The sequence below is a fragment of the Oreochromis niloticus genome, linkage group LG19 (assembly GCF_001858045.2).
Source record: "Oreochromis niloticus isolate F11D_XX linkage group LG19, O_niloticus_UMD_NMBU, whole genome shotgun sequence".
In the NCBI taxonomy this organism is placed as follows: Eukaryota; Metazoa; Chordata; class Actinopteri; order Cichliformes; family Cichlidae; genus Oreochromis; species Oreochromis niloticus.
Genome location: NC_031983.2, coordinates 20,486,246 through 20,511,651, shown reverse-complemented (window position 1 = coordinate 20,511,651; position 25,406 = coordinate 20,486,246). Strand labels below are relative to the sequence as shown.

The 25,406-nt window shown below is 39.8% G+C and overlaps 1 protein-coding gene across 4 annotated transcripts; it reads right to left on the bottom strand.

Annotated features, from left to right (window-relative positions):
* Positions 1–136: 136 nt before the first annotated feature.
* Positions 137–25,235, bottom strand: grm1b (glutamate receptor, metabotropic 1b). 4 transcript variants are annotated; one of them, XM_025901123.1, is made up of 11 exons: positions 24,846–25,228; positions 21,957–22,780; positions 19,588–19,837; positions 12,606–12,841; positions 12,300–12,314; positions 11,671–11,682; positions 7,156–7,402; positions 5,952–6,120; positions 5,029–5,155; positions 2,604–3,531; positions 137–2,135 (listed from the first exon to the last, which is right to left on the bottom strand). In XM_025901123.1, exons 2-11 carry the CDS (start codon positions 22,669–22,671, stop codon positions 1,277–1,279), a joined length of 3,558 nt encoding a protein of 1,185 aa, XP_025756908.1. In that variant the 5' UTR covers positions 22,672–22,780; positions 24,846–25,228; the 3' UTR covers positions 137–1,276. The 4 variants fall into 4 exon arrangements, with proteins under 4 accessions (XP_025756908.1, XP_025756909.1, XP_005477397.1 ...); XM_025901125.1 differs by having other exon boundaries at positions 1,854–2,100; positions 24,846–25,235; XM_025901124.1 differs by lacking the exon at positions 11,671–11,682.
* Between the last annotated feature and the right edge of the window lie 171 nt (positions 25,236–25,406).

The window sequence follows — 25,406 nt, the reverse complement described above, 5'->3', positions numbered from 1 at the left end:
GTCCCTGCTTTGAAATTCTTCCTTCAAACCAGAGCAATAAAAAGCTGACCTTTGATTTATAAATCGCTACTGCAGCAACCACGCCAAGAGCACAGAGCCACCTAATGTTTCAACTTGAAAAACATGAAAGACAAAAGCATAAAAAATATTTAATTTACTCAAATCAAACAAGTGCCCTTCAAAATTGTCATCTACAGCAACTACCATTTTAAAACTGTAGATTTATTTTACACTCAATTTCATATAGCTTATATCGATGGATAACTAATGCAAATAGTAGCACTTTATTACACTATACAATTTCGATAGGAAGTTAAAGTCTCAATATTTAGGAAATGGATTGTTGTACACAACCAATCACACACAATATAAGCATACACAGCTACTCTCTTCTTTAATACTAACAATTCATATAGAATACCAAAATAAGATACACAATTCATACATTCACAATACAATAATCTATACAGTTCTGGAAGCGGATGTCTATTTATAAAACATACAAGTTTAAAACTGGTTCAAATTGCCTCTCAAGACCATATAAATAAGATAAATGTACAAAAGAAAAACAAACGTGGCACTTGAACTTGTCCTCTGCTACATTCAAGGTACAGTGCAATTGTTTGGCAGTACTGTATCCATCAGAGATTCACAATATAATATCTTTTTTCACAATAAAGTTGGCATTTATTAACATTTTACCCTGCACTTCAAGCTTAAGTAGATAGTTTTATAGTTCTGGGGGTGTAACTCTTCTTAGCTGTGAAGATGGATCCCACTTTTATGTCCGTATACTAGATACAAAGCTACTATGAGCAGCTAGAAACATATATGAGAGTGACATTGACCTACTTTTCTATTTCTTGCCAAGAAAGTGAATGCGGGAGTTTAAAAAAAACAAACTCTTGCTTTAAACCTCTACTTTTCCCTGACAAAGGACACGACACGCAATGTGTCACACAAAACAAATTTCCTTATTATTAAAGTGAATAATTTTATATTAGCTATGCTCATTAAGTTACCTTTAAAGTCAAAAAACTAATCAGATTGATACCTCATCTATATTTATCAAACAATATTTCATAAATATATATACAGTTATTTTTCTCTCTAAAAGCTTATATTAGAAATATACAGTATGCCTCACCCTTATCATGTAAAAGCTATTAGGAGTGAAAAATGACTCGACAGACCACAGGATCACTTTTTCCTTATGGATAATCATATACAACACATAAAAACTTATAGTACAAGTGTTAACATTTAGGGCGTGCCCTCACAGAGTTGAGGAGCTTTGCTTGTAGTCTCTGAGGATGACGGAGGCGTATGTGACATTGGGAGGTGTGCACAAAATCGACTCGGACACTGGCGAGTTGGGAAAGGGGCTCACTGGAGCACCGGTGCAATCACGGAAAGGCGAGGGGGGCATCAGAGCCAGAGAGTCCTCCGTTGCTAATTTGACCTCAACAAAGTCCTCCTCATCATGAATCTGGGAGTTGTTGTACATGTAGCCGTGGAGAAGGCCAAACTGCTCATTCTCCATTTCCTCCTCTTCTTCCTCCTCTAAAGGGAAAACAGGTTCCTCATCAAATGGGTCAAGCTGCACAGGCAGGACAGGCTCCTGCTGGATGAGGTGAGCCTGATGGTACACTGGCATCCCACCACTGACAGCCTCAGGCATGCTTATCATATCACGGATCTCGGGCATGTCACTGTTGAACTTGCTCACCACCCCCTCCTCTTGCAGGCGGTCCATCACGACATGTTTGGGAGGGATAATGCTATTTTGCTGCAAAGGCTCAGGGGAATAGAGCTCCACTTCCTCGTGCACATCTTTTTTCAGCCCACTGGCAGGCATTTGCCCGTGGGCCACCATAGGGGGAGTGTCAGGGGAGTTATAATGGACGGGGTCACTCTCATCCTCCTCAGCCACATTGTACAAAGTCTTAGTGCTGAGGTCTGAGAATTCCAGGCCCGTGTTATGGTAGGTATTAGTTAAGGGTTTGATGACAGCCATCTGATTGGAACCTGCTTCCTGTCTCTTCACATGCACTGACAGTCTGTGCCACATGTGATCCCCTTTTGGAGGATGTCTTGCACCTGGTTCAGACCATGACACAGACTTTCCATTAGAACTATGAACAAAATAAAGACGGCTGTTACTTCATAGGAACCCAGAAAAGTGGAGACAGAAAGAGCATTTCTGCTTCATGTAAAAAACTAATGTCATTATTTTTATTTATTTAAAAAAAAAAAAATATTGTCAGTATTACAGGGTATCTACAGGTTTTGAATATAACATCTCAAAAGAAATACCTTAAACGCTATTGGAGCCCTGGAGAAACCCTGCATTCTGGATTAGGGATCTAATTTGCCATCCCTTAGCACACAGAGATGCTTGTTTTAATTTTAATAACAGATCAAGGGCTGAACTGGCTGTGTGAATTGGGTACTGACCTATATCCGTCACAGTTTACAACAGGTGTCCCTGGGAAAGTGAATACAGTAAGACATCACGTTCCCTTTGAGAGGGAATTACAGTAAAACCAGCATCCCTGAGGTGCCTCAGGAGCAGGACTCGCAGACTCAATTAATGAACCTACCTGCCATTTCCAGTGTTCTTTTTCCTCTTGAACATGTTCAACAGGCTATTGCTACGGCAAGCAATTTTGCCGTCGCCGACATGCATGCGCACCGCATCGGAGGTGGTGAACGCGCTGCGCACGTTCCTCTCAGGTTTGGCGATAATGATGTACATCTTTGGCGTGAACATGCACCCCAAAGCTACAGTCACGCTGAGGCTCACAGAGAAGGACGTAGTGATGATCTTGTAGTTGCTGCCAAAGTAGATTGGCACAAACGCCAGCCAGATTATACACGTGGTGTACATGGTGAAGGCAATATATTTGGCCTCATTGAAATTTGCAGGGACGTTGCGGGTCTTAAAGGCGTAATAGGTACAGCTCATGATCAGCAGACCGTTGTAGCCCAGTGGAGCTACAACACCAAGGTTACTGGTGTTGCAGATCAGGAAGACTTCTCTGATGCTGGGGTAAGATTTGACGGGTTCAGGGGGCTCCATGATGATGAGGGTAATTTCCAGTGTGAGCTGGACACTTATCAGGATGAAGGCGATGACCACCTGAGCCCAAGCGCTCATGAACCTCGGCTTCCTGGTGCAAATCTTCTTCTTGCTGCCCGCCAGGATGCGAGCGATGCGATTGGTTTTGGTTACCAGGGCTGAGTAGCACATGGCAGCTGAGAGTCCGACAAGAAGTCTCTGGAGGTAGCAAGAGGCCACGGTGGGTCGGGCGATGAGAGTGAAAGGGCACAGATAGCCCAGGAAGATCCCTGCAAGGATGATGTAACAGAGCTCCCGGCTGGAGGATTTTACCACCGGTGTGTCGCGGTATAAGACAAAGATGAAGGTAACAAATGATGTTACCAGGATGCCCAGACAGGAGAAGACCACCTGGATAATGGACTCTGGATTTCTCCACTCCAGATAGCGCAGAGGGATCGGCTCACAGCCTGTAAAGGGGAAAAACACGGGTTATAAAAACACAGCCACAGTATACTAAAAGCTGGCCAACTCTATACATTTACATCTCTTTAGCACCAGCTCTGCGGATATATTCATGATTATCTAGAGAAACGTAGTTAAATAAAGGGTCATTTTCAATGAAAAGTCTAATATATTAAGGTTGTACTGTATGGACACATTAGAAATTAATAAAATCCATCTTTGCCTGAGAAAATACAGTAGGTCTCAAAGTAGGTTTTTAGTTCAACTATAAATAAGCCTCTTTCTACTCAGCCATGGCAAGGCTGGGCTGCAGCCAGCAGAGGAGGGGTGCTGGTGCACCAGGACAAAATAAATAACTGCTTTTTCATGGATCCAAATAAGCTCGCCTTTCTGCCTCATGCTGAGAACACACTCTGAATTTCTAATTCATGTTGTGTTATTTATTTATTGTACAATGCCAAGAGGTAGGGTTAGAAAAGTGCACAAGAGTATTTTTATATCCTTCTTTGTGCCACGCATTATGCTGTTTTCATGTGTATCCAAACATCCGTGGCTGTAAAAATAAAAAATGAAACAGCATGGAGGGAAGGATGATCCTATTAAGGAAGTGTCTTTGAAAGCCACAGAAGACCTTTGAAAGTGGGCCAGAAGAGTGGTAAGTGAACTAGGGCTGCTGTCGGATGAAATGGTGAAGATGATGAATGGCTCTCAGGTGTCATGGGAAAGCAATGAAAATAGGACAGAACAGGTTTGTGAAATAGCGCTGCAAAAATCTTAGCGGGACAGGCTGTACAGGGTGCAGGTAAGAGGAGGAGAAGTAAAAGCTTGGAGGAACTTAACTTTAAAAAAAAAAACTGCCTCAGATAAGCCAGAAGAAACTCTTCTTATCTCTGCAAGCATCAGTCATGCAGCAGGAACACACCCTGTGGCCACTGAAGCAACCTAAATTCATCTAAATTTAAATGACAAAACTGCAGAGCAGCAAAATTTGCTGTGTGGATCAGATGAATCACTTTGTCTAGGATCTTTTTTTTGTATACTGACTGGAGCATTGGTGATTTCAAGAAGCTGGTAGACACTATCTAAAATGCATTTATTTACTTTTTAATTGAGAGACCAGAAGATGGTGGGTTTTTTTTGTTTGTTTGTTTAAGCTTCAAATTGTGTTTATTAAGCTTCCTTTGTGAAACAGGCTATAAAATCACGCCTTTGTTCACTGATTTACTAATATAGTGTGTATAATTTTTGTGGGGACTGTTACACACGTCATAGTATATTAGGACCCTTTGAAACCCTTTCAGTTTATATGCTAATTAATCATCCAAGTATAACATGTTAAAACTGACCTTTGGAGGTGTTGGTAGGTTGATTAAATTTCCTTTTCCCTTTTTCCTATTTAACTGTTCTCTAAAAAATCCAGTAGGGTCCTGTGCCAGGCCCTTCACAGTATTTAAAGCAGCTAAAGATTTATATAAGCAGGTAAGTGAAGAGTACAAGCACACCTTCCAGTTCTTTGTCAGGCCACCAGCCCAGGTCACAGGCCTTGCACGTGAACTCATCCTGGACGTACTCATTGTCTTTGCAGGCAGTGCAGATCCAGCAGCAGCTCACCTCTCCCTTCCTTATCACCTGGTTCATAAAACATTCAGGGAAATAAAAAGTAAAAATACTCTTCTAAAAGTAACTATATTTATCATGGATGCATTTTGATGTCCAAGGAAGGCCAGATCTGCATAAATATTTAAGTATTTGTTTTTAACACAGTAGAAATAAAGATAGAAAGGTTCAGCATAGGGAAAAAGACATGAGGATCTGGCATATACATACTAAATATCATTTTTTAAACAAGGTCTAACAGAAAGTTCTTTGAATGTGTCCCCTTTTTTTCTAATATGAAAGAAAAACTCTATATTCTACACTAGTTTTTAATTTAGAAAGGCAACAGGGTTGTATGCAGTCATGAGAAAAAGAAAGTAGACTCTCCTTTAATTCTAAAAATGTACATATCTGAACATCAACACAACCTCAGATTAACAACACCACATGATATGTCACACCATGTCATCATTTATTTGATGAAAACTAAGCAAAAATGCAGAAGCAGTGTGTAAACCCAATGGTTTAATAGCGTGGAGAGCCATGTTTATGAAGCAATAACTTGAAGTTATCATTCTTTGCATGGCTTTATCATTCTCTCACATCATTGTGGCAGAAGTTTGACCCACTTTTCTTTACAGTGTTACTTCAATTCATTCAGGTACAATGTTGCCAAGCTAACTATTTATGTGTGAGATGAACAATGTGGGGCCTACTGGGTTTTGTAAAAACTTTACACAAATACCACATACAAGTGTGACGCAGAGACTGAATAATAAAGATGTAACAGGGATGTTTGATCACAACATGTACAAGATCCGAGCTTAACCTTGATTTCTCCTTTGGAGCAGGGCTCACTGCAGACAGAGCGGACCATCTCACTGCGGTTCATCTGGATCATGTCATCATCGATACTGAGTAAGCCCTCGTGCCAGGAGCCGATGTTGATGTAATCATAAACACTGGTCTCCACATGCTGAAAGTTCATAATCTCATACCTGATTGTGGAAAGAAAGAAATGGCTCAGAGGAAGATCTTTCACCATTGCTGATAGAAAAAAAAATTCCCCCTGGCCAGGAATTATGTTATGTTTACTGGTATTTCTTAGGTGGATCATACTCACTCAGCATAAAAGAAGTCACTGACCCTTTTACTACATATAATTTGGAGAATATTTAACTTTATCTCAATGGCTTAACTATAAACTTTGTCATTTAATGACATATACGGACTTACATGGGAATACTGTATGTGGCTTACTTACTGGAAGTTGTGTGTTGTTATGATCACGATTGTGCTTTAGACCAGCCAAATAATCACCAACAACTTTTCTAGAGATGCCTATTCAACTGCTCACAAAAGCACATATCTAATCAGCTGCATCACATGGAAGTAACTCAGTGCATTTAGTCGTGTAGAGAACCTGGTGGGGTTTTTTTTTACAAAGTGATTTAAGTGACTTTGAACCTAGTGTGGCTTATGGTGTCAGATGAGCTGGTCTGAGTATTTCAGAAACTGCTGATCTACTGGGATTTTCCCACACAACCATGTCTAGGGTTTGCAGAGACTGGTCCAAAAAGAGAAATACCCAGTGAGTAAAAAGTCCAACAGTCCACTATACCAGCTTTGGGATGTGTTGGAATGGGAGATTCACATCGTAGAAGTACAGAAAATCTGCAGCAACTGTGTGATAATGTTGTGTCAACATGGACCAAAATCTGGTCCAACCCACTTGCAAGGTGTACCTTGGTTAATGGTGTATCTTGCTAGTGGGTAAAATATCCAGTGAGCGTAGTACCCCAATGTACATTTATCAGCAGTTTTGAATTTATCTCAGTTTTAATCACTTTCTCAGTTGTTCTCTGTTACTGAATAGTGAATATATTGGATTTTTTCCCTTTAAGCACTGGTGGTTCACTACCCTCTTCTGCGTGAAATTGCAGGTCAGTTAATGCTGTCTTAATTAAACCACTTTTTCTAAAAATGTCTATAAAAATTCCTTTCACCTATAACAATAACAAAAGTGGGTTTACCTTCCAGGTGAATCGCCGTTCTCATCGAACCATATGTCCTCCCCGGACACGCCTGTGAAGGATGTCTTCAGAAGGAATTCCAGTAAGTAGCTTCCATCAACAGGCTTCATGGCATCGCAGAGCCCCACGTGGCCGGGACAAAGGTGAGAGTGCATATCATGCAGCCCGTGGGCCATTGCATTGATGGCATTGATGACGAAGCCCATCTTGCTGTCTTGCACGTAGTTGTCCTCCAGACTTTCATAACCTGCCCACACATGAGAGAACAGTAAGGATTCATCTTCAAGACAAACATACAGGGAAAGACTTACAGGAGGTGCTTTATTGCTGCAAGCAGAAGCATCTTATGTGGTTAAACTTTACATTTCTGCGTTTCAGGTATACCTAATATCTTGTCTAGCATGATGTAACATATTACAAAGGAGTGATAGGGTGCTCACAGATTCATTCTTATAACTGCTCTCTAAATTCAGCCAGCAAGCCACATGTATCTTTGCCTCTGTGGGATACTGCTTTAAAAGAACTGGAAGCCTTGGAAGATGGCTTCAAATAATCCTTGTTACCATGGCAAGACTGTTCATTTCTGCAGTCATGAGTCAGGATTCAATTAGAGTTGGCCTAAAACTATAGAAACCACTGAGAATCAGTCTCCTCAAGCAGAAAAACAAACCAACACGTATTTGAATCTTTTCTGTTCTTATTGGGGGGTTTTCTCAGACGAACGGGATGAATGAATGAGACAAAAAATATTTGGAAGCAAACACTGTGTGATGTTCAGACACACCCTATCAGTTCAGTGTAATGCAAGCTAGAAGCAGAGTAGCAGTTTATTAGTTGCATTGTATATCAAGTATAACAAGCTACACCATGCATTCATTGTGTTTTGGTAAAACTGGGAGCCAGGCACAGACCCGTCATAGAGCCAGAGCACTGGGAGGTGAGGTAAAAGAAACACCGATTGTCTCGTTGCAATAAACTATCTGTGAAACCTTCGGTCCTGTCACTCACTACTATGCTACTTAGCCATGTACCACCAACCTAAACACTGATGCACACAAAGCATCCCCTGCCTTAGGAGCTGCTTCCTCCACACCTGCTTAAGTAATTGTACTCGAAATTTTACACCTTCTAATTGTGGGCAATACAAAAAAGTTTTTGCCTTTCAGGCAACATCCCTTCTGAAATATTCACATATTAATTTGAAGCTTACACCTGCTGTAGTTTTGTCATGTTTGAGCCTTGTTTTCTGTCTTGAATTCCTAATTAATATATTCAAGTTTTGAGTTTATTTTTTGGTCCTCTTGTTTTTCCTGTGTGTTCGTATATTTTAAAATAAGATGGTCCAAGCAGATGGCTGACCCTCCCTGAGACTGGTTCTGTTGAATGTTTCTTTCTGTTAAAAGGGAGCTTTTCCTTTCCACTGTGTTTGCTCATTGGGGGTCATCTTTGTGATGGCATTTTCTTCCTAATACTGCATAGTATTTACCTTACAACATGATACAATTTGACATCACTGTTCTCATGAATTGGGGCTATATAAACCTGAATTCAAGTAAAGTGAAATTGAAAAATTGAGAAAACCTCTCTGACACACTCTCCTACTGTTTTTAAATCTGTTAAAGAACTTCTTTAAAGACTTTAGTGTCATCAGGATTCTTAAATTGTTTGCCTCCTGTGCTAAGTCATCCAAGATCTTGGTTCTAGCTGCTCTCACCTGTGTCCCCGAGTCTCACGAGCTGGCGGCTGGATGGATTAAAGAGGTTTTTGCAACCACACAAAACCTCAGCTTAAATCTTAGTTTCCTATCCTTAAGGATGGGAAACTAAGACTTGATCTTCAATAACAGAAAAAAACACTTGACCTTCTCTGTTGCCAAATGATGTGAGAAGTATTGTTACTGGATTGTTTGTTTCAAATAAATCCAACATCGTCATTGACATTCACATCGTGGGACACAACAACAGATTTTTGAACCACCTCCTTCATAGATGTAAACAAAACCAGTGTAACCACACAATGGGAGTATCATTTGCGATGCAGACAGCAAAGAACTTCTATATTATATCCTGTGATTGCTTCTGAGCATTCATGGAAATGCAGCTGTTAGGAAATGCAGGCAATGTGCCTGTTGAAAACAAAGTCAGAGCTTTTTATCCATGTAAGTCTGACATGAGTGTTGGATGATACCAATAGGCGGACACAATGCTGGCTAATTTCTACGTGAGAAAAATGCCAATAAGGAGCAAACAAATAAAAAAGCAGAGGCAGAAGTCTCTCACATGTCATTCTTTGTGGCTCAATATTCAGACTGAATTTCTTATATGCAGAGACAATTAAATTAGTGCTGCAGCTGAGGACTAAGGAAAACAATGGCCTAAATCATCACAAGAAAACAGCAAAAGCAAGCAACATGTTTAGTCTGTGCCAATCACAGATAGCATCAATGGTACAAACAGTTCACCAGAACATTTTGTTCTGTACAGCCAAGCAAAGGTCTAAAGATTACTTCAAGCATTTGCACTGACCATCAATGTCATACTGTCCAGCTGACCAAAACTTTCCTCGGTCGCCATCTTTTCCAGGACAAAGTCATATATATATATATATACATCCACAGGAAGTTGTGGTGTTAACAGGTCTTATCTCCTATCTCTACAGGCCAGGGCTGGCTCAGCAGCAAGGGCAGTAATGAGCAACAGAGGAATGCAGGGTGACACTGAAGCACTACCGCCAAACCCTGCTGCACGCAAAACTTTAAAACTACATCCAGAACCTAAGAAAAGTTGCCACTTCTATAATATAACATTTTTCCAAAAGTGCACGAATGACCAATGAGTAATTTAGAAGTCTGAAATCAAGGTTTGCTTTTGGATATATTAAAGTTGAACCTTATTTTAAGCACTGCGGAATTCTTTGTTTTTAAGTGCCATTAATCTTTCATTAGGATTTCGTGCTTGAAAAACTTTAATCTTCACATCTATATTTCATAATTGAAGCTGAGATTGTGATAATTAGACAATAGAAATGTGCAGTAAAGAAAACAGATGTATTTATTTATTTTATCTACTAGGAATAGTGTAATAACAACTACCTATGCCCTTCTAAAAGCAAGTCTCTCTAATCTGCAGCTCTGCAGAGTTTAAATGTATGCTAATGCAAACATATACTAAAATTGCAAATGGAAAAAAATCCCACTATAATCACACCATGTTGAATATCTGCCACCAGATACCTTTTTCTGACACTTTAGAGTGGAAAATTACAGCATGTCTCCTCGGATGGAAACACACTCTAAAATATATGTATTATGTGTACAGTTAAAAAAATATTATTTGACATTGGATTCATGTAGTCCACTATTATTAATAGTAGCAGTAGTAGCATTACTGTTACACTGTTGGTTAAAAGCATGTAATTGTTCAATCCCTATGGGTCTTTTACTGATTCAGAAGTAATAGGTTAGGTCGAGTCAGCTAATGTCAGTACTTCTACTAGATATAGGTTATAAGTCAGGCTCATCAGGGTGTGAGCATCTCTTACTGGCTTGCAGAACATTTAACCTAAAAACCAGATATGTCAGAGTTTTTGGAAACGACTGATTATTCTTAAGGAGCAGGAATGCAGATGATTGGTGTTTGCCTTGATTTTAGCATTTTATACATTCATTTGTTGCATGTTTTCTCAGCGATACTGTCAGTCTATGCGGTCCGTGAGACAGAATTTTCATTCTGTCTTATCCAGCGACATTTATAACAGCGTGGTGGCTTTCGCGAGTGTCATCCATTGCTGACGTGTTTGTTGCCACTTGTGTTAAATCACGTAATGATCGCTAAAAAGGACTGCTGGGAAACTCACTGCCTCTGCAAACAAACACATCAACAGTAAATTTAGTTGGGTAGCAGCTGGGTGAGCGTCCGATGGGAACTGCTGGTGATGACCTAGTTTAACAGCTCCTTCGCTTTGACGCTCGCCGCACTCCTCTGAGCTGTGTGAGCTTCAGTCATGATGCAATGATAACATGATGCGAGCATGCAAGCAGAGGACCTACTGCTGCACGTCGGGATTAGTCGGCTGCATGACAAGTGAACCTTCTCTGTGTATTTCATGGATTAAACTGTGCAGAGAAAAGAAGAGAATGGATCCCAGCGTATGCATTACTTGCATGTTAACTGCTATTTCTGTGGCTACATGCAATTAAGCGAGTTCCCATCTCACTCAAATGTTATTGGGCTGTTTTATGCGACTGTCTTAAGGCTAGAAAAGGTGGGAGAGCGCAAAGTGTGAACAAACAAGACCCAATTATTGAGCTCTCAGTGCACTGGAAGAAAAACATCCCAATAGCTTCATATATTAGAGGTCAACTGAGATTAATTGGAAATGTAATAGAAAGAAAAAAGATTATCAGCAATGCATTTACATTTTCCCAGCATGTGATAAAACCTTAATATCAGTCAACCTCTATGTATATTTCCAAAGTGAGGAGCATTATGGTTCCATTAAAAAGTATTCACTCACCATCTTGGAGTTCTACACCAAAATGAATAAATAGATATATAAATAAAAATAGAAATAAAATAAAACAAACAACAACAAAAAAACAAATGTTTGCAGGACAGGACAAATCACTATATCTCCACCTATACCTATGTGAATAACTGCTATTAAATAATGATGCTTCGTAAAAATGAATAAAAGCAGAAATATGCGTCATATATCAAAGAAATCCTTGAAAATAATGTGTAAAGGAAATAAGGTCGAAAGAACAGTAGAAAAAAGGCAAAGGCAAAAAGGCAATGGCAAAAACAAATTCCCAAAAGTATCTTTATAGCTTGAAGTCAAAAAAATTTTTTTTGTTTTTTGCTGCATGCAACATTTTATATTTACGTTTATCAACATGTTCAAATAGGCTCATTTTAAAATAACTGACTTTAAAAATTTGGGGAGCTTGAGAAACATCTTCATCCCCATAAAACGTAAAGCTTGAGATTGAAAACGTAAATATATACAGGCTTTTATTTTAAAAAGAAAAACATATGAGTGGTGTATAAAACAGTTATGTTTTGGAAACATGCTTGTTGAGCATTGTTTCGAGAAATTAACAAATAATGCATTAGCTCTGTTATACGTGAAAGGATTTAGTTTACCTAGATCATCATCCTCTGTAAAGCCAAGTGTCACAGAAATGAACAATATAAAAAAAATATGTGTTACTGGATTGACTTAGAGAGAATTTTACCCTCTGGCAGTCTAATTCATATTTAAATAGCGTGTTCCAGTTTGTGGGGCCCTTTTGGCATCGTCCTCTGGGCATTGAACGCATCAGAACAGTTCAAAAAGACAAGCAGATGTGCACGCTGGCGTAAAAATGGAAACCAGGAATAAAAAAAACCTAAACAAAACAAAGAAACTGCAGGAAAACATCATAATTGCTTGACGAGTTGTTTAGCTACCTGAGCAGTTTCGTGCATAATTCAAGTTCTCTTGCGGGTGTCCGGGAAGGCGGCACTGAAACCGGTACTGCCAGAACTCTGGAAACCATGGGTTGCGGGTGTTGGTGCTGAGCTTGAGCCTCAGGAAGTAGTCGTCGAATGAGGAGACCTCTTCAGAGTGCAGCTTCACGGTGATGCCTCCCACAGCCTCCTGTTCGTATCCCTCCACCACCTCGACTCGGTCTGCCCAGCCATCACTGCAGAGAGAGGAGGACACTGTAATCATTTCTACTTAAACTAGACACTCACTTGCTAGATTGTATGTCTAAACATTATGTCGGAGCTTAAAGCATTGCAAAAAGATTCATACTGACCTTTCAAAACCCATAATATGATAAATAAATAGCAAATTATATCTCTTTTGTGTAAAATAGAAGAGAACGAGAAGGATCTAATCAGAGACAGTTAAACTGATGTAGTTTCCAAAGCTCTGTTATCAAAGGAACATCTTTTGCAACCAACAAAATATCAATACACAACCTAAAACCTGCCAAGCATTCGCACCTAACCCTAAAGGCTATCTCCAGCTACTGCATTTTTATAATTTAATAACAAGTCACACAATATTAGTCAGCATCTGGCAAGAGAAAATAACAAACTGTTTTATGCTGCCGAGCTCTAAAAGTCAGCGCACACCGAATCCTGAAGAAAAACAACATCTCCCTTTTGTTTTCCTGACTTTGTTTCCCTTTCAGCCTCCCCGCTGAGGGGCGTGGAGTGCTCGCTGTACTTGCCGAAAGAAGAAGAAGGAAAAAAAAGCCTCAGTCCACAGACACAATCACAAGTCTGGTGAAAATTCGCAGATTAGTACTGCGGCTCTGCAATCTGCCCCGGAGAGAAACAAACTCCCACCCAACACGTTGACTCTAGAGCCCTAAGTGTCAAAGCTGGTCATAACTCGTATTTATAGCTTAATACTCAACACTTTGAAAGTCAATTCAGCATCTGATCCTGTTGCAAAAGGTCATGCGGACAAAAGAGACTTTTGGATGCTCCAGATTTAAATTAGAATAAAAATAAAAACCCATTTCTCATTCATTTCAGTTGCAAATGTGTTTTATAGCAGCATTATGCAGTGTAGGATCAAGTCCTTGATATATTCATGTGGCATTGTACGTCTCAGCGGGTGAAATGAAAGCTGAGAAAAGGGAATATGAGAGACTTTAAACTGAATATTCCAGTGATGATTTGGCATAAAAACAGCTTCTTAAAATGCAGCGACACACTGAATGGAAAACAAAACATTACAGATGGGTGACAATCTGAAGAAAAGCTTCAACCCTTCAGTCCTTCTAGCCACAAAGAAAGGGAATCTGGTGGCACATAAGCTGTGTGGAGCATTTTGCTGTCGTGGTCCACTTGTTTGAAAATCAATACAGCTATTTTAAGAGATTACCTGTCTCCTATGATGAAACATGTTTATCCTGATGATGAAAGCAACCTTATGTGATGATGGCACTGAAGATGGTCCACCTAAAAGACCACAGGTGAATACATCTCTTGACGCTCTGCGGCTGAATACAGACCAAGCCGGGGAGTGGGCGATATATTCATTTACATGCTGCAGACAGCTTACTCCCATACGCAGAGAAACAGCTGCAAGGTCAAGATCACCTTCTCTGATTTCTCAAGTGCATTTAACCCAATTCTCCTTCCACTGAGAGGATGATTTTGTGAAGTAGTCTTGGAGGAATCATCTGCTTCTAAATGTGAATAAGATCAGAGAGGTGGTGATCAAAAAACGATGACCCGTGTCTAACTTGTGACAGGATTTTGATGTGGTGGAGAAGAACAAGTAACTGGGTGTCCACATCTACAGCGGGCTGAATTGGAAGACCAATACAGGCTGTATACAAAGCGGTGATAAATAGGCTCTATCTCCTGAGGAAGCTGAGACATGTGCAGCGAAATGTTGGAGATTTGTGACGAAGGCAGTTTGCTTTGCTGTGGTCTGCTGGGGGAGCAGCATCGGAGCTGGGTCTGGGATTGGCTGCAAACTGGACACTTTTGAAGCTGTGCTGGAGAGAAAGTCACTAACAAACAGTTACTCATCATGGAGAATCATTTTCAGCCTCTGGATTTATTACTGGACAGGCAGCGAAGCACCTTCTCTAACAGACTGATTCAGCTCTGCTGCACAAGGTCAGATACAGGAGCTCTTTCATACCACATCTCACAATACAACAAATATAACTGGAAATATGGAACAAATAACATATTTATTGTTCTCATTCATTTAGCTATTGGGTCAAAGCTTGGGTCACTGGATGGATTGATAATAATAATGTGCTATCAACACATTTAAATCCAGCTGAGCACCTGTGGGAGATTTTGGACTATCATGAAAACAGTAAATGAGGAAAGACAGAACTCCAGCAGGGTTACAGATTTTGAGATTCACTGCTATTAAGAAATGTATTTTGGTTTCTTATCATTATTATTATTAATATTATTATTATTATCATTTGTAGTAGTAGTATTACCTACCTTTACATATGTTTGGTACTAACTCAAATCTGCAAAATTCCAATATTCTTGCAAGTTAAAAAAACAAAATAAATAGATAAATATCTGCAACACCATTAAACCACCCCACCACTCTGAACTACAAGGCAGGATGGATCCATGCTGGCAAAGTTGTCTTAATTTTCTGTTATTGATGAGAATCGTAGCCTCAGTTTCCTGCTCTTAGCCCAGCTAGTGTGGTTTTCTGCTGCTGTAATCCATCTCCTTGAAGGAGATACATATTCTGCATTCAGAAATGCTCTTCTGAAGACCTCATCTGGCACCACAAACCAGTCACTAAATCCCCTTTCCCTCATTCTGATGTTTAATTTGAACTTCAGCAGGTCGTCTTGACCATGTCAACATGGCTAAATCCATTGGGCTGCTGCCATGTGATTGGCTAATTAGATATTTGCATTAATGAGCGGTTGGAGAGGAGGCTGGTGAGTGTACATTTTTTAATGTTTATTTGTGTAGCATACTGATTTTAGCATTTACGGTTGCTGGGATTGCTTTTTCTGCTCATCAGCTTTGAAGAGTAACACTGTGTGGTCCCTGGCTCAGCTGCAGGGGAGGAGTGGGGCAGTGAGCTCAAGGGGGCAGTGCTGGGAGGCGGGTGAGGCCACGGGTGGTGGCGATTGGCTGATGACAGGCTCTGTTTCTTTTACATTGAAGGAAGAGATGAGCGGGAGAGACTGAGATCTGGACTGGGAAGAGACTGTTTTCTTGTTGTGCAACTGTTAATAAAAGCAAAAATAGTGAGCACAACCATTGTGTGTGTTGTGTGCCTGTACACACGGCCTTCAAAGATGAAACAATAAGAAGAGGGCTTTAACCTTTGAACAGACATTTAAATCTGGTCCAAAACAATTAAATACCCTTCAAAACAGAATATTTTAAAAATATTGTATATATTACACAAACCCATCCACAGGACATAAATAGCACTTTCCAGACTTCTGTAACCCACATTTTGTTTAAGAAGCGAAAGCCAGCAGCATCTTTGGCTTGGCTGGTGCTTCAAAAATAAATTGACAATGGTTGTCCAGCGTGACAGTATCAACAGTACCTGGCCATCTGCTTCTCAGCATCACACTACCCCCAGTCCAACACTCTGGGTGCCAAAAACCTACAGCTCTGACGTCAACACACGCACATACTGTACAGACTTCTAACACAAGTCTGAGCTCACACGTCTGTGAATCATTTAATTTGGGGCACAGCGGCGTTATTAGAAAAACTATGAATGTAGAGCCAAACTGTTTTTTTAATGAAATAATTTGATTACTAGTCAAAAATTGCAATCTAAATCATAAAATTGATATCTTCTATGAATTCCAACGCAATGGGGGCTTCACTGGAAAGTTGATCAAATGAGTTGTTTGTTGTTTGTGATGTGTGGGTTCTGCAGTGTGAGAACAGCCATGTCTTTCATCCTCCACACAGCAGAAGATGGATGGCTGATGACCAGCACCTCAGGCATTTCGATTTGCCCACTGCACAGGTCTGCGTGTGTTCACTTACTGCATTGCTCTAAAAAACATTTTCCTTTTTCAGTAGTCTCCTTGACCCAGAAAACACACACGTGTGCACACACAGACACACACACTGCTCTACCAGACTCACGCCCTCCTTATCTTCAGTGTAGACTTTCACAGCAGTGCAAATTTAAGTAGAAGGGGTGAGAGCGGGTTTAGGCTTTAATGTGTCCTATTTTTTTAAACTTTATGCACCTAATCCATCATTTGGGTCGCAAATAAATCAGGTTGACTCCTTTGAATCTAAACATTAATAAACCACTCTCGGCAAATCAGCAGTAGCTGGCTTTTAGCGTTGGTGCTACAACAACTGCTAACTGGACTTGAGGTGAACTGAGGCTCCACAAAAAGGGAATGCCTGGTATATGTGCTGATATAAGCTTTGATATTCACTACTCCACTTTCCCCAGCTTATGCTGGAGGTGCTGTCCCATATTAGCCCATCCCTCCTGTGATCTGACAGGGAGTGTGAATGCATTATTCATTACCGAGCCAGACTCAAAGCATCTTCTTGCTTTCAGAGGAACTCTGCTACAGTTAGGAAAGGAAGAATATTTTGCTTCATATGAACTTTTTGTATATAATCCATCCTGAGTACAACTGGGTGTCACAACATGGAATTCAGCATTCATATTTCAGTCAGCAGAGTGTCATTTTTCTATGTTTAGCATTTAGTAGAAGACGAAGAGCTCCTGAAAGGATGTTCTAGTAAGATTGTCTAACATCTTTTCTCTAAAAGGTAAAACATTAATACTAAATTTAATCTTTAAACGTGTTGTGGAAGAATAGTTGTTAAATATTTGGAAACTGCTAATCCTTATCTTGACTGACAGCGTGTGAATGCTGCAGAAGAGCTACTAAATGATCCCAAGTGCCAAAAAGAAAGCAGAGCTGGAGCAAGATGCCATTTACAGCAGTACAAATTTCCCCATTTGTACTGACTGGACAGGTGTTATTTTTAAATGGAAATCTCCCGTTTAAATTGCATCAGGGTTTGGAGTTGTGCATAATTTATGATATAACCACTATGAGTGAAAGATGGGTGCCATTTGTTGTACCATATTTCATTCATATAAATTTTACAGTGAGTTATGGGCACTCCTTGCTAACCAAGGTAACTAGGCAGCACTGATGGTAGCTGATAGCTCCCTAGACATGTCCTCCAAATATGGTCATGGGTCACGTCTGCTTCAAAAGCAAGTCTGCAAATGAATGACTAAAACATACTGGCATCTTTTGTAAATGTCCATGTATGGACTTATACCTTGGTTTGATAAAATTTGGTCAATAATGTGGCACGAGCACCTCAGGTTATTGAAAAATATAAAGTTTTGAGATATAAAACACAGCTATTAAATGGAAGTTTCAATATGCCTGTTGGGAGGACAAATTACAACCCCATGTTGAGGTGCTGTGCAAAATGTAATTAAAAACAGAATGCAATGATCTACAGAGCTCATAATTCCATATTTTGCTCATGTTGAACATGAAACAAACATTTAAACTGAGGCATTGTCAAATGTTGGGATGGGGGCAACAAAACACTGGAAAAGTAAGAGGTAATTAAAAAAACAGCTGAAGGTGGATTTGGCAAGTAATTGGATTTAATGGCATCAGATCAGTAATAAAATAAGGTATTCAAAAAAGAGCATCTTAGAGAGGCGGCATTTCCTAATATCAAAGATTAGCAGAGAACCACCAGTGTGCAACCAAACTGGGTCTACAAACTGGGGAACAGTTTAAGAGTAATGTTCCTCAACATAGAATTATGAAGACTTTGAATATTTCCACATTTACAGTACATAATATCATCAAAAGATTCAGAGAATCTGTAGAAATTGCTGTGTTCTTCCTCTGGACTAAAGAGGAACGAGACCATCTGGATTATGATCAGCGCTCAGTTTGGGGCCTGTGTCTCTGATGGTATGTGGGAGCATCCCCTTTATTAATCCTTGAGGAAATTATGTGATTACAAAACTAAATTAAATAACACAATATATTTGTGTGTGTGCATGAGCAATTAATGATTTGACAAAAGCCTTATAACTTTGAAACTATGATTTGTAAAAGTGTCACATATATAAAGTACCGTATAAAGATTTCAAATAATATGTCAAATTTGACCTTTGACCTCCTCTTTAGGGTCAGTAGATATATCTGAAGGTCAAGGCGTTACTATAATAGCTATATAGAGTTACTGTTTCTTACTGCCATTGTTTATATTGGCAACATATCAATAGTGATATATAGGGAGTCGATATATCACGCTATTTTGTATATTACAGTAGCAGGTTACTACCAATTAAATACTTAACAATTTGAATACATGTACAATGTTTCTGAATAAGTAGACTGCAGCACAAATGTCTTAAAGTATATTTAAAAACAAACAAACAAGGAAAACAAAATAAATATATACAAAATATAGTAGTAGTCCCTTAAATGTAAATACTGCCCAGAGCATGAGCTGCCTTGGGGGAGGTTTGCTTTCTCTGAGTGCATCTTGTCTGAGATATGTTGCAGCCATCAAATTCAAAGTGACGCAATTTTTTCTTTAAATGCCACATTTTTGTCATTTTAAACAGTCAATATTTTCTACACTCAATTCTGGATTAAATATGAGTTTAAGAGATTTCCTAATCACCCAGCATCCTAACATTTTTGGGATTGGGATCAGCATTATTAACACAAAGGCCATTACTCTATCTGACATACAAATATGCCTCTTATTTATTTAAACTGATATACTGACTGATTTTTGTGGACATATAAAAATACAGCTACTTTTTGAAAAGCATCAGCAAGAAAGATTTTCTTCTCGTCATTCTTGTTCTTTTATTCCAAAGAGCACCACGCCTGACAAACCTAAAAGCCCCGTGGGAAAACATTCTCCAACAAACCTGCCAATTAGGAGGAACTCTCCGGCTACTCCGAGCCGTCTCATAGCCATGAGAAGCCCTCGGACTGTCATGCCTTCACAGAAGCAGACAACAACTCTGGCTTTAGGCAGACGCTCCCGCAGCTTTCTCAGCAGCCTGTCGAAGTGCTTCTCCCCAGCATTGCTGTAAATCTTGTCAGAATGGGCGATGCAAAGGCCTTCCTGCGAGGCAAGCTCTTTGAATACTTCCATCCCACTCTCCCCATAGTTACCTGAGAAAGATAAAAGGAGCTGTCAGTTTGGCTCATTCACAAGAAAATGTAAAGGGTTCTCATTCATAAGTTCATTCTGTCATGTTTTATTCTATAAGATGTTCCTTAAAGGAAATAATCCAGAGGGAAAATTATCGAAAAACTCTTCTTTTAACATTTAAATAGTTCACTGTGTCCCCAGACCTCTTGCTGTGGAATCAAGAGCAGTGCAACTGGAGCAAATGGGCCAACTGTGACCTCAAGAGTAGTATCAGAGGACGAGCACTCACATAAGTCTCGTCATTTTTAGGTTGTCCGTCCAGATGTTCGCAGTCATTCAGCTGCAGCATCACTCCAATAAACAGGCTGTAATCTAGCTTCCTCTGTAACATCTAACACCTACTTCTCATATTTAATTCATTACAGTATGACAAACAGGTATTCATTTCTGTAAACAAGGAAGACTTGCCAGGTTTTTGTTTGGATTTATCAGATGGTTTTAAACTTGTTTTCATATTCCATCAGTTAAAACTGATTTGCAACAGCTGCCGTAACGGTGTCTCGGGTATAAAGACTGTGGGAGGAAATGTGATTAGAATCTGATTATAAAAACATGCCTGGAAAAAATGAGTTTGGGATGACTGTTGTGTTTTGAGCAAGTGTTGTACAAAAATGATAGTTTATGCCTCAAATGATCTTTAAGGCATGAAAACAAACGGTATAATTACCATAAAGAGACCTCACTTCTCCTCTGAAATTGCCCACCACTTGAACGAATATGGATTAGTCTCACAAAACAGGCTTTAATCATGTCTGCAGCCACCTGCTGTTGGAACAGCAGTACATAAGCCATACTTAAACCGAGCACAACCACTTTATCAGTTACACCTTGGCAGTATTTCATTGAACCCCCCTTTTCTTTCAGAACTGCTTTAATTTTTTGTAATAGTGTCGTGAAATAACTGCAGATTTGTGGACCACACATCTGTGATGTGGGCTGTTCCACCACATCCCAAAGACACACTACTGGTTTGAGATCTGGTGACTATGGAGGCCATCTGAGTACAGTGAAATCACTGTGATGTTCAAGAAACCACTCTGTGATGATCTGAGCTTTGTGGCATTGCCCTGCTGGAGGACCATGTCATAAGAGATGGGTACACTGTGGTCATAAATGGGTTGACATGGTCAGCAAGAACACTCAAGGTAGCCTGTGGTGTTTAAATGATGCACAGTGGGTGCTAAGGGGGGCAACGTCTCCATATCATACCATACCACCAGCCTGGACTGTTAATACAAGGCAGGATGGATCCATGATTTTGTGGTGTTTAGCCAAATTCTGAGCCTACCGTCTGAATGTGGCAGCAGATGTCGATACATATCAGAACAGGCAACATTTTTCCAATCTTCTATAACCCAATTTTGGAAAGTCTAGGGGAACTACAGCCGTCCCTGTTCAAAGGCAACACAAATAGCACCTAGTGAGACCTTCCGCTGCAGCCCATCTGCTTTAAGGTTTAGGGATGCACTTCTGCATACCTTGGTTGTAATGAGTGGTTATTTCACCTTTAAATCACCTTTCTTACCCATTCTGATAGTTAGATGAGCTCTAGCATGTCATCATGATCATCTCTATATTGACATTTGTGTTAAGGAGAAGTTGAATAGATGTGCCTAATGAAGTGAGATTATTATAAAACAAGTTAGGGCAACAGAGACAACAGACACTATAAATATAGAACAGCATTTTTGCAAATGAAGGTCAGTTTACCTGTCACACCGAGTCGTACTCAGCTACTCAGTAAAAACATTTTTGGAGCGTTTTCAAGCTTGCAAAACCTGCCAAAATGATGTCAGATGATTTAATCTAGAACTTCTGCAGGTCTAGATGAATCTAGATTTCATGAAACTGCACTTGAAACAGTGTATTAGAAGGTCTGTATCACACACTGGAGATGTAGGGTTTTAACAGTGTGTGTTTTCAAACACAGGAAGCCATGAAGGGGCTTTTTTAAAAAAGCTAATGAGAGGCATTATAGGTAATGTAGGAGTCTAATAACCTAGGTTCTCATTAGGCGGTACTGTTTGAGTTTGGAGCGCTGTGTTGTGACCCCCCAGCTGATAAAGAAAAGCGTCTTACCCTCTGTGTGAACAGCTGACACATAGGTCCAGTTGTATCGTTTGACAATGTCCACCAGGGCTCTGGCTTGAAGAGTATCTGAGGGTACAACTCTGAGGAAGTACTTGAACAGTGTCTTGTCACTCAAGTCAATACTGGTTGCAGAATAAGCGATCTGCGGGATGTTGAATAGCTGCAGAAGGTTTTGCACCTGAATGGCAACAGAACTGGAGCCCGGCCCGATGACTCCAACGATGGGCTTCTTGGTCGGTGGTGGCTGACTGGAAGGCGCCCCTTCAATGCACCACCTGGAGCCGTCGCTGTCATCCCGGATGGAGATGAGAGAGTCTCGTATGAATTCGATGCTCTGCTCCAGAGCCACCGAGGAATGCCAGCAGGAGTCTCTGATCTCACAGCCAAGGGTGATGTTGGGTAACAGATTTGGGTCCGAGTTAATCCGATCCAAAGTGTGGAACATGGCCTCCACCCTTTGGATGCCGTACTGCTCGCGGACCTCTCCACACTTCCTCTCCGCCACCTTCTCAGCTGATGGTTGGTGGTGAACAGAGAAGAGGGCTCCAATTATAATATCCCCGTCCATCCTCGCCACCAGGCGAGAGGCAGAACTTGGCACCACGGACCTCTCATACTTTCCTCTGGACAAACCGAATGCCTCGAACAGTAAAAAAGGCAAATACAAAATGCTTACGACAGTCAGGTAAATCATATTCGACATCGTGCCAGAGGTGTTGAATGTAGAATCATGTCCACTTGGCCATAATACAGGGCCATCAATCCTCTACGAGCAAATTAAACTCATCTGCTTCTTCTGCAGTGTTTCCACCCTGCATATGAGACATGGAGTGTTAATTCTTACTTTATAATATATTTATTACATTGACAAATCGAAATAATTCAACACATGTATTTCAGAAATCTGTTTTATGAGAATGAATTGACTGAAGGAGAAAAAATACTTGCAGATCAATCATCTTTCATCCAATCACACCATAGCTAAAAATGTAAAAATATACAGGAGATCCAACCAGGCAAATACTTTTTGGGAGGGAATAAGTACATATCTAAAGACACTACATGTTCACGTGGAAGACACAGAGCTATTTGGAAACTGAGAATTTTAGCACCACGGACAGCTGCCACTGTCCTAGTTGAGGGTCTCAACTGATTCTACATTTATACCTTTGACTGTTTGTTGAGCTTCTACCTCGGCATCATTCCTCATCTCTGATGCCATTTCAAAGTGGAGACATTGTGCCAAAAATAAGAGCAAAGCTCAGGATATTACGCTATAACAATATTTTCTGTATTCTCCCCATTACTAGTCTCATCTCTATTAATTAAAAGTGTTTGAAATCTAACTTGACTTTTCTCCAAAAGTATTTTAAGGTGTTAATAAACAAGTATAATCTAAAAATTGCATGACCACGTTTGAAGTAGTATGTATAAATACATTTTTTATATTAAACATTTTTTAATGAAATTTGGTCCAATTTTTAAATGATGTAACTTTATCATTTAATACCCTGCAATCAACAATAAATATATGTACAAAATTGCATGTTCAATTTCATTAATTGAGAACTGAGAAGATAAAGGCTGTATAATTATGCTGCCCTATTTAACCTAAATCTAAATCATCCTTAACTGACCTGTTTAAGAGGTTACAACCCTGTAATTCAGCGATTTTTATGTGTATTTAACACAGAGCTAGAGACCTCTTCAGTCATTGATAAAGACCCCCGTAGGATCCTTTGGGTGATGAAATATCCTGTTCACACTTACTGCTCTCTTACTTCATATTAAAAGTGTTAAGTTAGTGTCAGTTTCAGGACAAAATGCTTGCTTAATGGTCTCAGCAGCTTTAAAATCCATCATGATTATCAAAAAATGAAATAATGAGTGCTATATTTTGAAATTATTAAAATTTAAAGCCCATTTGTTCTACGTTTTCTTCTGAACAGTCAGTTGATTTTCTGACATTTAGTTGGTTTAGATGCAAAAATAGAAGTGAGTGAACATTTAAAACTATCACAACCTGCATGTTATTGTGTGTGCACTCCATTACTGCTTTTTAGAGTAACAAGCAGTTTAATGTTTAAGTCAGTCATTATTACTCATGCCACGGACAACAAGCTAGTTACAAAAGGGGTTTTAATACATTTAACAACTGCATGATCTAAATTACAAGAAAATATCAGTTCACACTGTAAAGAAGTCACCATGTTGTGTTTCACTATATCAGTGAACCAATCGAAAACATGGAACATGGAACTGCTGATGAAAGAGTCATGTCTGGATCTTGTACAAAATACGGTATATTATTTTCTTTAAGTCATGTGAGTAGAGGGCCAGTGAAGGGGGGTGTTCAGTCAATTCAGGGAATCAACTTCATGCAAAGACTTCAAGTATTAAAAATGAATTAATATCTATTAATATCCATTATGAATAAAGCTATGCAACGGTAATGAAAAAATTTAAAGTATTCTGATTTAATAATTTTTTTTTGGTAACTGAATTGAGCGAAGATCAACGGGGACATGGTAATTATTTTAAAAAATAAATAATCTTTGATACATGTGGTTGTTTTCTACAGTTGAGGGAAGTTAAGTGAGTAAAACAAGCCTTTGGAAATAAGTATTGGACTATTTTGACAAAAAATAAAAATAAAAAATCACTATGGCTTGAGCCAGAAATGAGCTATCTCAAACATCACACACTAATGTGTGCTAATATTCGCTCTGCCTAAATACTCTTTATTATCGTTTAGCAGCTGTCTCCAGGTCCTCAGCTGCAGCTATAAAACGGTGTCATTCACAGGTCATAACATGCAACATCATCAGCTGCATGCACATGCATGTTTAACAGTCTTACAGACATGATTTCACCTACCTGAACCAGGTAGGGACATAACCGGGACATAGTGGGTCTGTGTCTCCTCTGAAGCCGCCGGTCTGGACTCTTCTGCCTCCGAAACACGGTGGGACTCTTCCTCCCTCCCTCTCTCCCTCTCTCTCTCTGCACTGGTGATAAGATGCTCCCTTCTTCTCCTCTTCCTCACTGCATTTTTAAATCGGGTCAGACTCACTGCAGTGTCCCTGATTTAAAACCAGAGTTCATGCACATCACAAGGGTCAGTGATGCGTCGATTGATAACATTTTGGAAGAGATCGGGGTGAGAGTGAGGCTCCTGAGAAGCATATTTTAAAATAAATAAATAAGTCGGGGATAGGTGGCGATTTGACAAGCTTCCATTAAGACCCCCTGGACCAAATCAGCGCAACGTAAGAGACTGTTTATAGGCAGTCGCTGACTTTATGTAAACTTCAAAGAGACTCGTCAAACTTCAGTTTAATTTTTCCCTCCTGCGTTGTGTCTGACACGGACAGATGTGATGTACTTGTTATTCACTGCTGCAGCTGTCAAAAGAGAGCGGGCTCTGCTGCCACCTTG

Coding starts and splice junctions, on each gene's coding strand:
- grm1b (XM_025901123.1), bottom strand. CDS start 22,671: ATGTCGAATATGATTTACCTGACTGTCGTAAGCATTTTGTATTTGCCT. Junction 5,156..5,951: donor GCTCCAAAGGAGAAATCAAG/GTTAAGCTCGGA, acceptor TTTATGAACCAG/GTGATAAGGAAGGGAGAGGT. Junction 2,136..2,603: donor AAGAACACTGGAAATGGCAG/GTAGGTTCATTA, acceptor TTTTGTTCATAG/TTCTAATGGAAAGTCTGTGT.